The following is an 18,184-nucleotide window of genomic DNA, read 5'->3' on the forward strand; positions in this document are numbered from 1 at the left end:
TGTGTGTGTGTGTAAATGCACCCTAGCCTCGCCCACCCAAGGGAGAAATACTGTAAAGGGCGCTTTCAAGGATGCAAAAAGCGAGCATCCATCTCTCTCTCTCTCTTCCCGGTACTCACCTTGGGCATTCGGATGTGCTCCATGGCGACAGGATCCCTGGGATTTCTCTCTCACCCAACACGCCTCGCAACAGCCGAGGGGGGTCACAGGGCCCTATGAAGACTTAAGCGTCGTTACCTCAACACAGAGGGAAACTGGGAGCGGGGAAGGGATGGCTGGAAAGCGGTTCCCAGAGAAGGTGCCTCTGTTTCCGATGCCGCCAGGTCAGCGCTTGGCTCCGCCTCCTGCAGCGGCTGCCATGCCGCTCGTTTCGGCTTCCGAGGCGCACAGGAGCCCGAGGCTTCCCGGCTGGAGGGAGGCCACCAGGCCCTAGAGGCTGCCGGGTTCCCGTTGGCCCCCATCTCCAACCAAAGCACAAGCGCCTCCCGTCAGGTGCTGCCCTCGTTGTTCTCGGAAGGCCGTGAAGGAAAGGCCTCCGTTTGGTGAAACGTTTCCCCACAACTCATTGTGGCCTGTTTTTCTTCAGAAACGCGAGCGGCTGTATATTATTAATTATTATTATTATTATTACTACTACTACTATTATTACTATTATTATTATTTTGATAAAGTAATAATGATAAATAATGCGCGCCTTACCACCCCCCAACCCCTTCCATGGTAACTATCCAACCTGCCAAAAATTCCAACGCCTTTTTTGCGATGGTTTGACCCCTTTCCGTTTTGACAAAGCCTGCAAATACATTTGGTCATTTGACAATTGTCAATTTCAAAATCTGAAAAACTAATTTTAAAAAAAAAGTATTCTACAAATACTTTCCATGTCTCTGCAAAATCACCTCTCCCGCATATTCCCCATCTCCATCTTAATAGCATGTCAGTTTATAATCAGTAGCTATATCCCACACCTCTTTGTACCAGTCTTCCATTTTATATTTGGCGACTACATCTTAAATATGCTCTCTCGAAGGAAGAGCTTCACCTGTTAAGTTGCAGCCTGCCAAACAGTTGTGAAAACGTGGCACCAAAACCCAGGCCATGAGCGTAACCAGGATTTTTGTTTGGAGTGAGGGCAGAACCTCAGGTTTTTATTGATTTTTACTGCCCCCCCCCCCGTAACCCAGGCTGGAGCAAAAGTTAAGTATCCTGCTGCTTTTAGGGTGACCAGATGCAAAAGGGGCAGCTTTTCTCTTGCCTGCATGTTAACAAGCTGCCCCTGTGAAAACCACCTCCTCTTCTGTGTTACTGATAGTCTTTACAAGTAAATTCCTAAGATTGCTGTCTATGTGTTATTTCAGATCTCTCAAAGCGCAACTGCAGGCGTCTGAAGTGTACAAAGGGGAAAGAATGGTGTGTATGTGTTAAAGTTCGCTACATGCAGCAGTTTCAATACGTCTCAGTATCTCATGTTGTTTTTATGTAATGAACTAGTCAGGGTTTTTTTTCTGCAAGGGGTAGGGTAATCTAAAGGCACGAAAACAATACAGAAAACATTCCCTCCGTCATTGGAAGTGGTCTCTTTCGTTTGCGATTTCACTACAGTTAACCATAACCGATGTGAACATGACTATCAATATAGCTGGTTGATAATCTGACATTTTTAGTTTTCATAGTTACGCAGTTCAACATATTTTTTATGTTTTTCAGTTAGTTCAAATAAAAAACTTTTCAGCAGAATCCCCTTTGATTTAAATGGAAGCACAATTACTCCAGCTGCAATTTTTTATAAAAAGCCATGGCAATTCTGTGAACTGCAGCTACATAGGATTGTTGACATAGCAGTTTCTGCCTATGAAGCAAGGATTTCTTGCAACCACAAAGTGGTTTCTTCTAACACTAGAACTTATACTTTGGTGGTATTAGTATGAAACTACATACTGCAGCTAATCCCCCCTCAAAACCCAAAGATTCCATTTTGTTTATGGTTTATCCCTTTAAATCCTAATCTACAAGTGTAACCAAACTATAAGCACATGGAGCTGAATTTGCTTTCACTCTTCCATAAAACATAACTTTAATCTTCAGAATCAATCAACAGTTCAAAAAGGTGTCTGAGACTACTTCATGATTTAAGACATTTCCCAAAATTACCAACTTTTAATAAATTGTTCAATAGTGCTCCAAATGAGATTTTTCTATATTATGAATTATATTTACACTCTTGTCTCCCTCTTCTCCCTCTGGTGCTTTCCTGTTGTTGTCCTTAGATTGTAATGGTAAACTCCTTGGAGACAGGGAGCTTGCATATGGAACTTTAAGTCACACTGCTAGCAGTGAATAAATATTAACAACAACAATTTAATCCTTTAGTATTTCACCCTGATTCTCCTGGAAAACGTATGATTTCATAAAAAAGCAAGCTAATGAAAAGTTGCCCTTTTAATTATTTCCAAACCTTATAACTGCTGAGCAGTTGTTGCACAAATTGCAACGTGACAACGCTGAACGCATGACACTTGTTTAATAGTAAAAGGAGTTAACTGGCTTTCAGTTCAACATGACTACTGGCCTGGCTTCCGCCCCCCTCCCCCTCAATATCCCTCAGAGCTGCCAAGTGTTCCAGAGGACTAAAAGGCAACATGCCAGAGCTCTGCAGGGGAAGTGTGCAAGAGGACAAGTGCAGGACACAAACGTCTAGGTACAAAGCATTCATCCTGACTGCTCTGCTACCCGAAATTGCAACTTTCCAGATGTTGTTGGACTAACTCCTATAATCGCGTACCATTGGCTATGTTGAGGGGAGCTGATGGTAGCTGGAAACCAACAGCATCTGGAAGGCCACAGGTTTCCTAACCCATATTTTAAGACCTAAGCATCTGGAACCCATGGTACTTGAGGCCTCTCATATTTGCCTGCCCAGCAATTCAGATCTTCTTTAGAAACCCTGCTCAGGGTGCCCACAAATAATGTGCCACTGTCAACCCGTAATACTTTGGATTTAAATTGGTTCTAATGTTTATGTCTTTTTTTTAATCTAATTGTTGTTTGACAGTTAGTGGCTCAGTCAGTAGAGCACAAGACTCTTAATCTCAGGGTTGTGGGTTCAAGCCCTAGAATGCAAAAGATTCCAGTTCTGTAATTCTATGAAAGAGACCCTTGGATTCTAAGGGATGAAGAGTGGTCTAGAAATACAATTAGTCAGTCGATCAAAATAAATAAGTGGCATCTTAGTTATGAAGTTTCAGCTTTAGAACTCTCTTTTCAGTTAAGCAGTCCCACATCCTCACTACTTTTAGGTGACCTTTTAAACTCTCTCTAGCATTTAATGAAAATTGATTTTGCTGTTGTTGCAGTCTGAGGCTGCAGTTCCAAACATATTTAATAGGGAATAATGAGCCCCACTGAACACAGCAGGACTCACTTCTGAATAAACACAGATGTATCTAGCAAGCATTGTCCCACACTTTCCAGTGCATTTTCGCATCACTTTCCTTATTGGAAGGAGTCTGAGCTTTTGGGGGAAGCAGTTACAAATCAGCTTTAAAGAGTTACAAATCAGCTTTAAAGAGTTACAAATCAGCTTTAATTGTGCAGCCTTAATTTGCCAATATGGGATTGACTCCCACTTGAAAATAGTGACAGTCTGGGATCCCTCTTTGACTGAAAGGCAAACTTGAACTATTTTAATAAATAATGGATAGATAATTACACAACTGAGACTTAATCTGTCCTTTGAGGGAGCCCTGGGGATTGGTTCTATGAGGAGGTCTAAGGATTTCTGACAAAATTCTCAGAGCTTCTAACCAAACTGAACTTTTTCAAGATACTTCTTGGGAAGCTATGGCAGTTCCACCAATGCAAAATTACGTAATATGGAGCAGTAGTCAATTAAGTTTTACTCAAAGTAGATCCATTGAAATTAACGGGCCTAACTTAGTCATGTTCATTAATTTCAGTAGGCCTTTGCTGAGTAAAACTTAGTTGAATACTAACCATAGATTTTTAGTGTAGGCATTCTTTAAGATGAAGGCCATAAGGTGGATGGAAGATTTTTTTTTTTTATGTTTATCCCGCCCTTTCTTTAAGACATCGTAGATGGTTTCCTCACACACACACATTTTGTCCACAACAGCCCTGTAATGTGGCTGAAAGGTAATGTGGCTGAAAAGAGTCAAATGACTGATATGCTTCCTTTATTGGATCTGTTTCCAGGCTCGAGCTCAGCAGCTTCCAAGAAATGTGACTTTGTAGATCACGTTTCTTTGATGTTTCTTCGTCATGGTGCACTTGACTTGAGTACAAAAACTTTTCCCCTAGTTGGGTCTACCTAGAAGTGGCACATGATACATTGATCCCGAGGTAAGATTTTTTTTTCATTTTATGTAGGTCAGTTTTTCTCAAAACGTGCAACCTTTAACTCTGCTACACGGTGTTTAGTTTAACATTTAACATGCACTTTCAGAATTATTCATTGCTGTTTTCACCATGGTTAAAAGAAAAAGAAAGTGAAATGAAGGAAACCAGTTGGCACCAAAATGGAAAACTGTTCCTATCTGTGTGACAGAAAACTATCATCATGTTTGGCTAAATTAATAATATTGTAGCATTCGACAAGATTCCAGAGCAAATGAGAATTTTATGGCAATCATTGATTCTTAATTGTTTGTGCTAGATGTATGTGGCCTTTTAACAAATTACTCTGTAGTCGTATTCTGCGGTATTTTATTATACTGGAATAATATTTATTTCTGACGTATTTTAGATTATTGTTTTAATGATTGATTGCCACCCTGTGCTCTAGAAGAAAGGATGGGGTAAAAAAGAAAAAGAGCCTTCCCAACTTTAAATATGATTGGCAAAGTGCTAGAGAGTGAGAACTATTTCTCAGTATTTATCTACTTTCTTATTGCATTTATAGCCCACCTTTTTCCACAAGGAGCTCAAGGTGGTGTACATTGTTCTTGCCCTCCTCATTTAATTCCCACAACAGCACTGTGAGGTAGCTAATAATAATAATAATAATAATAAATAATAATATTTATACCCTGCCCATAGAGGCAGTGACTGGTCTAGGATCACCCAGAGATTTGAAACCTGGGCTTCCAGGTCCTAGTCCGAAACTCTAACCACTATGCCACACTGGTATTAAATAAGTTAATTGACTACCAGTTAGTTTCCTGGACCAATTTAGAGTGCTGTTTTTGACCAATAAAGACTTAAGCATCTCATAACCCCAGTACCTCAAGGACTGCTTCTCCTCATAGGAATTGAAGCGGACCCTGCAATCAAGCCTTTCTTTATGTGCCTCCCCCCCGGGAATCCCGGTGAGTGGCAACACAAAAACAGGCCTTTTCAGTGGTAGCTCCCCATTTGTGGAATGCGCTCCCTGAGGAGGCTTACCTGGCACCATTGTCTGATATCTTCAGGCACCAGATGTAAGCAGATTGAAATGCTACATTAAATAACATGTTGTTTAGGGTTGCCATATTTCAAACAGTGAACATCGGGACGGAAAAGTTTTTGAGCTTTTTTTAGTTTTGCCAAAAGTTGTTACTGTTTTTGAACTATTTTAATGAAATGGCACTGCCAACATGGGCTGCCAAATTTTTCCGATTTCCGCTCAGACGCTGCTGCCAAATTCTGTATTCAGGATGTATGGCAACCCATTGTTAATAGTAGGGTTATAGAAATTAATAAATGGTAGGATTTTGGTTATTTGTAGTATGAAGGGAGAATGCAAGCTGCAAAGGAATTCCTGTGCTGGCTTATGCCAACCAGCCTGGCTGGCTGGGGGAAGAGCAGGATTGGTTGTTGTTGTTTAGTCATGTCCGACTCTTCCTGACCCCATGGACCAGAGCACACCAGGTATTCCTGTCTTCCACTGCCTCCCGCAGTTTGGTCAAACTCATGTTAGTAGTTTCAAGAACAGGCCTGTTAACAGCAGGCCTGTTAGGTCTTGATGAGCCACAGAAGGATCCTTTGGCCTGGGGAGTCAGAAGTCACAAAGGTTGCTGTGGTAACTATGTTTGAGGGGACAGGAAAAGGGAAGTGTTGAAGCTGGGGCTTCCGGGCAGAAGGAGGAGGAAGTAAGGTTGAGATCCATCTTGGCAGGGAAGGAGAAAAGGTTGCCTGCAATGCTGTGGGCCATGCTGTAAGATCTGGACTCCCTCCATGCAGACTGAAGGTTTAAATAGGTGAAGAAACCATATTTCTTAAAGCATGACCGTCTCTGCCATGTCTTCTATTATCCAAAGGGATACAGACCCTGTATGTGTGCCTGTTACCCCTCACGCTCTTGCCACTGCTTGGCAGAGAGAGGGGCAGGCATTGGGCTTTTGTAACAGTATTATGAACAGGACATTTAAAAATGAAATAAAATTACTTCAGTGGCAGGAATCCTAAGTAAATGGAATTATTTTAGAAACCCCTGGGGGAAAGAGGTAAAATCAGGCCCCACATGTCACGTTATTGGAATTAAAATTGACTGTCATTGTAAGAGGGTTAGAATAATTCTTGGCTGACCCCAGCAAGCCTTGTGATTCTCCTAGACGGTTTGGGACTGCTTATCTTGGCATCACCTACTGGTGTTAAGATCGCCATGCTAACTTCTTAAAAGTTCTGTCAGCCACATCTACTCAAATGGGCTGATGAAGGAGTGTTAATCTTCTAAATACAGAGAAGCACTTGAGATTTCCAAGAATACAGCTGATTAATCAAAGATCATAGGCAAAAGAAAGAGAGAACCTTACACAGAACAAGTGAGAAAATTTCAATCTTTATTCCCAAAAGTACTCCACTTCTTCAGCCGAGAAGAGAAGGAAGTTGAAGATGGATGGGGGGGAAATCAGATCATTCCCTGCATGTTTGAATGCAGAGATACAATTCATTTTCCTTTAATGTTAACCAAAATTTCAGAGATATGGTGGGAAGGAGACAGCTACTGAAATTAGGATAGCTTGATCTAGGTGCAAAGCTCACTCCCAACATAGATTTGCTGAGCAGCAATGCCTCACAGCATCATGGCTTTGCTATGAAGGGAAATGAAGTGCTGAAAAATACATGTCAAACCAAAGGTGTTAGCAAATACTATTTCTAATTTAGAACACTGGTATGCAGCTTAGACAATTCGCATCCCTTCAGAAATGCAGAGCCCTTTATGTCCTATAGTTTGACTAATTAGATGTTTCAAACTTCTGTTTTATCTCCTTCCGTACCAGTCTTGATGTGCAATTTCATCCGTAAAAAGTGGTATCAAGAGTACCTGGCAGAATAAATTTGAAAATGGTGGATTGTAACTCATCTGCACTATACTCAGGGGCGTACGAGAGGGGGCGGCGGCGGAGGGGGTGGGCCGCCACTGACTATACTTTCCACACAGTATCTTACCACTTTAAACAGCCATGGCTCCCACCAAGGAATCCTGGGAACTGTAGTTTGTCAAGGATGCTGAGAGTTGTTAGGGGATCCTCTATTCCCATCACAGAATTACAATTCCCAGAGTGTTTTTTCCAATCAATTCTTCTTAGGAACTCTGGGAATTTTAGCTTTTTGAGGGAAATAGGGGTCTCCCAGCAGTTCTAAGCACCTTTAACAAACTACAGTTTCCATTATTCTTAGGGGGAAGCCATGGCTGCTTAAAGTGGTATGATATTGCTTTAAACCTTTTAGTTCAGACGTGGTCTTGATCTCCCTGTCCCTGCCACACAACCTGAATAATGATGGAACCTGTATCATGGGAGGAAAACAAAGCAGGCACATATGATTCCTCCCTTTTTTTTTTTGAGCACAGCTATGTTTCTGGCAATTTACTGCTGGAGACATCAGTGTTTGTTTATTGCATTTATCCATCAGCCTTCCTACAAATGGAGCCCAGGGCAATATACAACAAAAGATAAAATATCAAAATACATCAGTAGATAAAATGAATTAATGAATGAATTAAATGAATCTAACTTAGTGAGTTAGAGGTCATAATCCTGGGATTTTGGGGGGATGTGACAGGTTATGTGGAGTAGCCCGCAGCTCTGAACCATAATCTCCCCTGCTCTGTTGGACTCAGCTGCTAAAGCAGGTTGGGCCCCTTTAATAGACGAGGTTGCTCCCATGGAAGGCAGAGCTAGACCTGTACCAACTATTTAAGGCTCAGTCTGCCTTTGACCTCTCCCAAAACAACATTCAAGCTCTATTCTTCTTGAGTTGCTAAGCTGAGCACTGCCTGGAGCTGTCCAGGGTGCCAAGCCTCACCTCAGACCTTTATCTCATCTTGCTGTTTGTCCAAACCTGAAGTTTCACCTTGGGTCAGAAACTGTACCGCCGAGGCCATTGCTTGAGACAGATCCCTGCTTGAGCAGTCGGGTATCAGAGCATACACAGAGTTCCTTGCAGAAGAAAGGTTCTGAGAGAAATCATATTGCAGTTCGTAACTGGATGTTTCCAAGAAGACAATACTGAAAGTGAAGTTTCACATATTTGTGGGAAACTAAGACATTTACATGTGTTTGTGTATTACCCAAGAGATGTATGTATTCCACATACATAGGCATGTGGAAGTATCACATGTATGCAAACACTCCAAGAGTTATTTTCCCCAGTATCACTCAGAAGTAAAGAGGGCAACACAAAGCAAGAATTAGTTATGAGTTAAAATTATACAAGTATGCACTCCAACTCAAAGGCTTCCTATTTTTATCCTGACTCTGTATGAAGGGTTTTCCCATGTACTTTTAATGAAACATTGTGACATGACACATTTCTTCCCCTGTGATGTGCTGTTTGGCCTGCCAACTTCCATGACAGAAAAGATTAGCGAGAATGCTGTGGAATTTATTTATTTTTAACTTTGCCTGAACATTCTTGCTGGTTTATAATTGGAAGGGGAAAAAAACCCTTTCTTCTAAGAGTTGAAACTCAGGAAGTATGTGCAATTGAACAATGAAAATACTTCCTCCATAAGCAGGACCTGAGCACAATAGGAAGCTATCTTATTCTGAGACAGACCATTGGGTTCATCTTGCTCAGCATTGTCTACACCAGGTTTCCCAAACTTGGGTCTCCAGCTGTTTTGGGACTACAACACACATCATCCTTAGCTAGCAGGACAAGTGGTCAAGGATGATGGGAACTGTAGTCCAAAAACAGCTGGAGACTCAAGTCTGGGAGAAATCCTGGTCTACACAGGCAAAAGTTCTTCAGGGTTCAAGTCTCTCTCAGCCCTATCTGGACATGTCAGGGACTCAAGCTGGGACCTTCTGTGTGAAAACCAGGTGCTCTGCCAATGAGCTACAGTCCTTCTAGATAGCAATGGCAGTATCCTGCTCATGTTTCTCTGCAACTGGCAACCAGAGGCATAACACCTCCAGTATTGACATCAGGACACAGACTTCAAAACTAAAAGGAGCCTTCTTTTCTACATGTTAGCTCACCATAGGCAGGAAGACACATACAGGACTTTGATCAATAGCCCTGAACAACTATAGTGTCTTGAGATGGTTGTATGAGGGTCTTCACCCTAAGCAGTTCTCACAATTCTTTAATTTTTATTGTTCTTTGAAGCTTTGCCTTCCAAACCCCGCAAAGAAGTTCCTGTGGGTCATTCCCCACAGAATGTAATATTGCTCAGACCACTTCAGGCTTTCAGGATTTATCTAAAATAACATATATTTGTTACTGCCCTTCTGCATTCTAAATAGGACAGAGAAGCCAACTTTGTTTGAACTCTACTTTGTTAACTTTATTGACTTTTTGGGACGTTGGTCTAAGGGAACTGAATGCAATCCACTTACCTGTAAAAGAGAAAAAGACAGTGTTTGGACACAATTTATACAATTTATACTCTCTGTATTCTATTTCTGTTAGTTGCCCTGTAAAAGTTAGCCCTTAGATGTTAATTTTACTTGCAACATGAAAAATAATGATATATTCTATCTTACCTGTGTTTTTATGATCTACATTTAAAACAATAAATTAAAACAAACTCAAAACAACAGCAGAAGCATCAGTGAAAGACCAAGGCTAAACCTAGTATGAAATATGCACATTACTCTTCCCAAGTAATTTCTCCCCCAGTATGGACATCATTGTTGCTGAATTTACCATCTCTGGGATGGTACAGCTGCCGCATCACCACAAAAACTCCGGGAAAGCCAATAACTTAAACAATGGTTTTAAAGAAAAGAGGAGGGAAATACTTCTTTTGGGAGGAATAAAGAATAACGGAATGAGGCGGGGAGGGGAGGAGGAAGAGCACACTCAGTTTAAGATTGGAAAAATAGCAAATGTGTCTGTTCTTTTGCTCTTCAAAATATGGCAATCTTACCTTGAGGCATGTTCACAGCATGTGGCTGGCAGCTGGCACAGAAGATGGGAGAGTTGAAATCCCCCTAGCAATTCACTTCACGGCATGGACCTCATTGGTTTTGGTTATTTTGGTTGAAATATTCTGACTGCAGGATTGCAGGAGGTACGCTCTAGGAGGCTAAGGAAGGCAAGGACCCACATCCCAGGTGGGGCTCACTAGCTTGGGAAGGAGGTATGTGATTCCTCAGTTGGAGTAGGCTCAGGATGGGTCACATGCCTCATCAAGCCCAGATGCTGCAATGAACAAGCAATATATAAAAGGAATAGTGTCCTGGCCAGGCTGGCCAGATTGATTATATACTGTATCTTGATAACTGATGTTGCCATTTTCCCACTGCCATTAGAAACCTTCAGCATTCAGATGACTTGCCTCAGGGATAATTCTTAAAGAACATGTTCTTCATTTTTAGTGCAGTGAGTTTCTCACTCTGACCTTCTGTTGGCTGGGATAGACCTTCCTTCGGGACTTGGCCAACTCGCTTCCTGATATTCTTAACAAATGTCAAACTTTGTTTGAAAAGAGCATTAAACTATATATTTATACACTCTTCTCTAAGGGCACCAAGGCTGCTTGGCTGATATGGGGATCTTTTCCTGTGGGAATCGCTCGTTCAAATCTCAGCTTTTCTTTGCAATAGTAAAAAACCAAAAAAGCCCAACAACAACGAAACTGTCACGATCTGATCTTGCTAATGCCTCATAACTTCTCCAACACAGATGTGCTCAATTGTCAGCTGGGATAAATGTTTGACATGGACAATGACTGTCATATTAATTTCCCACCAAAGATAAGAGGTACAAGATGGGAGAGATGGGAAGATTCTGCAAAGATGGCCTCTGTATCTATGTGCTCCTCCATCTTTTCTTTTTTTTTTTTTAAGGGAGCCTATCTAATATAAGTACACATAGAATACTAATAACAAAACAACAACAGTAACAACAAAAATAAACAATGATAACAATGTGGTTGAATGTAAAGAAACAGTAAGTTAAATAGAACAATGGTGGCCAATCTTTTTGGCAAGGATAACAGTTGTTGTTAGCATCTATCTGCCTTGAGAGACAATCGAGTGCACCTCTGCGGGTGAAGTCAAACTGCTGTGTTAGCAGTGACAAAGTGACCTCCCTGGGGTGCTAGCCCGGGCAGTGTGTATGGAGGGTCCTGGGCTGCCCAAACTACAAGACCTGCCACTGCTAGACCCAGCCACACTGATGTGGTCCAAAGGAAAGCAGAATAATACATCTGGCACCAGCTTGGCTGCATGACTTGCTGAAAGGAGGCATACAAGGTACCATCCAGCCAACTTAGGTCCCATCCCTGACCTAGGCAATCCAGGGCATATAGTGTCACAAATAGAGAGAAGTTGCATAAGAGATGGATTCAAATGACTCATTTACACATGAGACACACTCAGGTGAAAGCATGCATCTATTGATATCTAACCTCATGTTTTAGACCTGCCATCTCCAATTTGAAGTCCTACATTTGCTCCAGACTACAGCTTCCATCAGCCCTAGCCAGCACAGCTAAAATATCTGATGGGCACAAGATTGAGGGAGACTGAACTATAAACTATTGCGGGAGAGAGGGCAAATATGAGTACATCATCATCTGTTTTTGACCTATCATCACTTTTTGCTTCATCATCTCAGCCCACATTTGCCCTCTACACAGAAGCATTCATTCCAACAGCATTGCCCTTTGGATCAAATGAAAAGCTCCTGCTTAAACACTGTTCTAAACCAGCAGAAAGCTAGCAGAGTTTGATTGCAGGAAGCAGATGCAGCAACAAAGCCATTGATTGAAACCCACAAATACACAAAATGATACCTTCTACCTAGATGGGTCTGTGCAGCTTCACTGGCAATGACATTGCATCGAGCTATGTTTAAAAATACCTAATTGCTCAATGTGCTACATATGTGTTGCTACTGTTTGCTCTGTCTCTGGCGAGATGATTGTCCCTTTCCTATTACCCTACCCCCCCAGATAAACCTCCTTTTTTCATTCCCAGGGGTATGGTACTTTAAATTGCAAAACACGCAGTCTATTGCAAGCCTATCTGCAATAAACCATGCATTTCTTGTTCTCTTTCTCTGGGAAGGAGTGGTTTGTACATTTTGAATAGGAAAAACAAACAAACACCTACATCAGGGTGGGCTCAGGGGAGGGATCCAAATTTCAGATACACCAACACTTGATACTGTGGGGAAATTATTAGGGTGGTCTACAACAAAGTTTTACTGACAGCAAGCCCATTGAAATTAATAAACATAACTAAATTACACTCATTAATTTCAGTGGGTCTACTCTAAGTAAAACTCAGTTGACTACTACCCTTGATTATTAATGGAAAATATACACATTTGTTAATTTCTTATAATTAGTTTCAGTGGCTTGTGATATTTACAGTCTTGGTCTATGCATGTTTACATAGAAATAACTCCTCTTGCATGCCCAAGTCTGTGTAGACTGGAGGTAGCAGTCATAGGTGACTATTTATAAAATCTAGTGCAAACTGATTTCTCCTTCCACAGCTTGCAATCTGAAACCTGCTTACTCAGGAGTAATCCTAGTAGAAACAGCAGAACTTCTTCAAAGTGCATGGAGATAGGTTGCAGCTACAACCATTTATTTTATGTGCTTATTTGGTTTCTCGAACCGACAACATACAGGCCATAAGCAGATCTTTTCACAAATAATTTATTTCACATTATTTGGTTTTTGTCTCTGTTCAGTTGTTTTTTTTGCCACAGTATGTGTGTATATTCAGTAAAGGTTAAAGGACACACTGTCCTGGATAATAAAATCTTGTATTTATCTAGTGGGTAGCTATGATTCAGTCAGCCCAGTTTAAAATTGCTCTTGTTGTCCTGCCAAATAAATTTGTAGCATGCCCCAAAGGGCATTGCCTTCTTATCCAAAAGAGATGTACTGGTTGACATTATTTTCTCCTTGCAGACATTATTGATTCTGAATAACATTTCCCTCAAGGGGTGGAGAAGTGGGTGGAGGAGGCTCAGCTAAACAGATGCAGGCTGCTGGCGTTAGACACACTTTACCCTCCGGAGGGATGTTTTCCCTGGTTATCCGCTGCGTCATTCCGGTCCAACATATCACCCTCTACTTAGGGATGTGGATAAGTGCCACAAATTAGTTTACGTTGTGCAATGTCTAGGAGACAGAGAAAGTACCATGAACTCACTGGATGGCCTTAAGCAAGCCACCGATTCTCAACCTCAGTTACCCTCACCTGCGGTGTACTGGCATGTTTTGAGTTTAGCGGGGGGGGGGGGGAGTAAGCTGTATGCCAGAGTCTCTTACAATTCCTAGATCCAACAAGGATCCAATTGCTGAAACAGCCATGTAGGTTTCTTGGTAATGGCCCCTACATATGGACCATTAAGGTATCAAAGGAAGTGGTTCTGTGCTAGAGAGCAAATGAGTGGAACCCCCCTCCCTCTCCCTGGCTGTTAGCATGAAGGACAAAGGCCAGAGTTCAAATAGTATAGTGATGTTAGAAACTGCACATATTCTCTCGCAGTCAAAAAGTACTGATGACCAATTTAGCAGGGAGATTCAAATGGGATGGAAAAATAGGGTACTGCAGCAGTGGGGTGTAAGAGAGGGTTTGCAAGCTGACTAGTGAAAGGTAAATCATATAATTTATTACCAGCAAAATGGTTTTCCTGCATTCTTGTTTGGATGGGTAAACCAATCAGCCTGTCTTCTGGCAACTGTATGTTTATCATTACAGACAAAAATCAAGGGGAAATGTGGGCAGAGTTTAGTGACAGGATTACAAGTCATTTAAAGGAATAAAAGTATTTAGGCAGAGTAACACGGCATATTTTGTTTTAACAGTTGGGTGCTGCATAGAATGCATGAGAAAGAAACCTCATGTTAACTCTGAAGTACATCAAAGGATTTCACTATGCAGTATAACATTTATCAGAGGGATTATAATAGTATGGATAAAGTCAGTCTAGGCTAAACCTGAGAGCTTCTAGTGTCTGATCTTTCGTGACAATAAGAATTTTAACTGAAAGGGTAAGCACTGTAATCCTTCTAAGTTGCTGTGCACAGTTAAAAGGACTCTTTGAAGTATGTTAGAGCAATGCTTTTTAGACCAATTAGATCTGACAGTGTGTTTTTAGCTAACCCTTCTATGCACAGTTTTAGAGTATGTGGCAGACTGGGGGATAAATGGGCTTCATTAACTATGAACCCCAAAATCTGGGATCCCCTCAAAACTGGTGCCAAAATGTGCAGTTGTTTTGTAGCGTTTTGCAGCAAAAAACCCCATGTTTTGCAGTGCCCCCCAAATGGAGCAATAGCCACTCAAACTCGGGGGTCAAAGGGGAACCAAAAATCCAGCATTGTCCGATTCACTCCAAAGTGGCATCAAACTTTGGCAAAGATTTTGCTGCATTTTGCAGCGAAACCCTCATATTTTGCAGTGTCCCACAAATGGAGAAATAGCCACTCAAACCTGGGGTCAAACGGTAACTAAAACGCTGCAAAACTTTTACCAAAGTTTTTCACCATTTTAGAGTGAATCAGACAGTGTTACATTTTGGGGCATTAACAATGAACCCAGATTTGCTGTATCAATTACTCCATCTGTGGGGCACTGCAAAATGCGGGGTTCTCACTGCAAAGCGCTGCAAAACAACTTCAAAACTTTGGCACCCGTTTTGAAGGGATCCCAGATTTTGGGGTTCGTAATGAATGAAGCCTGACAAATGCTTGAGTTGAAGCTCTCCAAGCAGCTGCATAATTAGGCTGGTTTCCCTACAAGACTGGATGCACCTTTTCAAGGTTGCTCAATCAAGACTATATCTTGCAAACCTTCTAATACGTAGCCCTTCTTCTCTCCTTAAGGCTTCCCCCCCTCCATACAAATAACACTGTATCATATATAAGGGTGAAAAGAAATACTGCTTGTTTGTAATCTAGTTTTCATTTTTAAATAGGGCCAGTCTCTGATTTACTTTACAGTAAAATAATCAGATAAGCAAAACTTCAGCCATTCTGGAAGGATGTGTGGTATAGTAGTTAGAATGTCAGACTATAACCTGGGAGCCCAGGGTTCAAAATACAATTAATATATTATATATTAATTGTATATATACATACAATATATATATATTAATAGTGAAATAATTATTAAATTCTAACTTGGTTTTTATCTTATATTTTGGAAATTTACATCCAGTTTTTTTTTTCCCTTTAAAATTTTTGGGGAGCTCCCCAACAGAGTGGGGCCCTAAGCTATAGCTTGTTTAGGTTATACGTAAATCCGGCACTGATAGGACTTTCTTCTGAGGAGATACGGTGAGATCTGAAGCATCTAATCGCGCATCTGGGTCGCAACCGCGCAGACCCAGCCTTTGCAACTAGCTTCAAGCAAGATGTCCATAGGACTGATCCAACGCTATTAATCTCCAGGCCTTCAGCAAATCAATTCAGTTTAATTGTGTGTCCGTCTGTCCCCCCTGCTTTTTTCCTCCCGATGTGCGCGCATGACGCGTGCGGACTCCAAAGCGCCCCTCTCCAAAGAAATGCACGGGGAAGAAATGCACGGCGCATCCCTCCGACGGCACCTTGGCTGCCTGCCGCCCATTCCACAGGCTCCAGCGGTCTGCAAGCAGCGGCGAAGGGCTGCCCACAGCCGCCGCCGCCGCCGCCTCCTCTACCCATTGGTTGGGAGAGCTGGGCGGGCCCGAGCGCAGACCGAGCTCCCCGGGGGGGAACGCGAGGGAGGGGCGGGGCTTCGGCCGTTCTAAGTGGGGAGGGGGCTGGCCGCGGGGTACGGGGCGGGGGGGGGGCTATTTCTGTGGGAAACTCCCGCGCGCGAGGCGGCTTGTCGGGGAGCAGCAAGCGAGCAACAGGCTCCTCTCCGGAGACTTCGCTCTCCCGCTCGCCCTCTTCTTCCTTGGCCGCCCGGCTCCAGTGAGTGGAAGTCCCCTTCCCCGCCCTCCCGGTCCTCTTCCTTCCTTCCCCCGCCACCGCCTCCTTCTATGGGCGTCTTTTCTGGAACTGGCGGGAAGCTGGAGCTGTTGTGAGGTGCGCTTCACACGGCCAGCAGATTGTGAAGCGAATTATTGTTGGGTTTTTTTGCGGGTGGGGGGGGCGGGTTCCCGTCAAGGGTGTGTGTGTGTGTATGTGTGGGATACCTTTTTGCAAAGCCACGCGTCTGTTTGGCCATTGCACGTGGGAACGGGTTGCTTTTCCTCGCGAGGGGACGGGACGGGAGGATCTCCTTTTAGGCGCGTGACGCTTCCTCGACACATCGCTGCCCCTGCAGAAGTCGCGATATGGAAGGTTGGGTGGTGTCGACGCCGTGTTGGGCGTGTGTGCATCAGCTGCCACTTTGGGCATGCGGGCAGCTTGCTAAGTTTCCTTAATTATCGCATTCTGCCGTAACAGAATGGTAGAGTTGGAAGGGACCCCAAGGATCATCTAGCCCAACCCACCTGCCATGCAGGGATGATTTTGCACCTGCACCATACGGGGATTGAACCTGTGACGTGGGCATTGTCAGCACAATGCTCTATCCCACTGTTGGTCCGTTAGAATCCTAGGATTGTAAAGTCGGAAGGGACCCCTGAGGACCATCTAGCCCAACCCCCTGCCATGCAGGGATGAATTTGTAACTGTCCCATACGGGGTCCGAACCTGCAACCTGGCCGTTGTCAGCACCATGCTCTAACCAGCTGAGCTGTCCATGCTGGACTGTTGTGTGTGGGAGACAGATGCCTGCAAGGATAACACATGCTCTTCTCTCCCCCCCCCCCCCCCAGTTCAGAACAACCCCTGTGCCATTAATAGCCGCAGGACAGGCAGAACTTCAGTGAAGGCCTCTTCTCCCGCCAGTGAAATTTTGCGCCTGTGCTTATTGAGTCTCTGCCCGCCCTGACGCTCGCAGAAGATTCAGGAATCTTGCCAGGAGGAAAGGTGGTGACCTTAGTAGTAGTACCTTCTCCTTTTGCAAACGTTCGTATCAATTACACTTTCTACCAATTTTGAGGAACGCGGGTGGCGCTGTGGGTAAAAGCCTCAGCGCCTAGGGCTTGCCGATTGAAAGGTCGGCGGTTCGAATCCCCGCGGCGGGGTGCGCTCCCGCTGCTCGGTCCCAGCGCCTGCCAACCTAGCAGTTCGAAAGCACCCCCGGGTGCAAGTAGATAAATAGGGACCGCTTACCAGCGGGAAGGTAAACGGCGTTTCCGTGTGCGGCTCTGGCTCGCCAGAGCAGCAATGTCACGCTGGCCACGTGACCCGGAAGTGTCTCCGGACAGCGCTGGCCCCCGGCCTCTTGAGTGAGATGGGCGCAGAACCCCAGAGTCTGTCAAGACTGGCCCGTACGGGCAGGGGTACCTTTACCTTTACCTTACCGATTTTGAAGCACTTACTACCTGGGTGTGTGTCCCTAAGCCACTTGTCTGGGAAGAAGCTGCAGTGGAGCCCCTAGAGTACTCTAGACAAAGTGGCTTGAAACCTGAATCGGGGCTTCTGGGAGCCCAAAAAGGAAGATGTATGTTAGTAGGATGCAAACTAAAAATAAGCTAGCAAGCTCCCTCGTTCTCTCTCTTTTTCCTTTCCCTGGTTGTTTATGTTTGCTATCCCTGGTTAGTGTTATTGATGTTGTAAAGGACAGCTTGGGACTGGGGGTGGGGGCTGATTCTGTCACATTTTCTGGGTTGAGCTGGTTCAGGCTGGTAGCAATGTATATTTATAGTTTTACCTCATGACAGTATGTGCCATTCATGCAAAGACCGTGACAGGAATGCACTGCCGTACACACTGCAAAATTAAACCTCTCGG

The 18,184-nt window shown here is 43.5% G+C and overlaps 2 protein-coding genes and 2 long non-coding RNA genes across 7 annotated transcripts in view; 3 read left to right on the top strand and 1 right to left on the bottom strand.

Annotated features, from left to right (window-relative positions):
- The window catches only part of MTMR7 (myotubularin related protein 7), a 42,151-nt gene extending 41,685 nt beyond the window's left edge, over positions 1–466 (bottom strand). The window contains exon 1 of the mRNA XM_079989733.1: positions 120–466. Within this exon, the coding sequence (XP_079845859.1) occupies positions 120–143 (24 nt within the window). The 5' untranslated portion in view covers positions 144–466. The remainder of the gene's footprint in view (positions 1–119) is intronic.
- LOC307223680 overlaps positions 1–18,184 on the top strand; it is a 116,849-nt gene that overhangs the window by 22,683 nt on the left and 75,982 nt on the right. The gene's annotated exons all lie outside the window — the stretch shown is intronic.
- LOC307223661 lies at positions 355–13,214 on the top strand. 2 transcript variants are annotated; one of them, XR_013842170.1, is made up of 5 exons: positions 495–600; positions 1,359–1,410; positions 4,213–4,359; positions 5,265–5,324; positions 12,895–13,214. It is a non-coding gene; the product is annotated as an uncharacterized lncRNA (long non-coding RNA). The 2 variants fall into 2 exon arrangements; XR_013842169.1 differs by lacking the exons at positions 495–600; positions 12,895–13,214 and adding an exon at positions 355–492 and having other exon boundaries at positions 5,265–5,391.
- Positions 16,187–18,184, top strand: part of SLC7A2 (solute carrier family 7 member 2) — a 52,327-nt gene continuing 50,329 nt past the window's right edge. For 2 of the 3 annotated variants that reach the window (XM_079989719.1, XM_079989722.1), the window contains exon 1: positions 16,187–16,312. The gene's annotated coding sequence lies outside the window, so the exon portion shown is untranslated. Of the gene's footprint in view, positions 16,427–18,184 lie in introns of all 3 variants that reach the window. The other variant, XM_079989723.1, reaches the window with a different exon arrangement.

The sequence above is a fragment of the Podarcis cretensis genome (genome assembly GCF_951804945.1).
Source record: "Podarcis cretensis genome assembly, chromosome: 9".
Taxonomy (NCBI): Eukaryota; Metazoa; Chordata; class Lepidosauria; order Squamata; family Lacertidae; genus Podarcis; species Podarcis cretensis.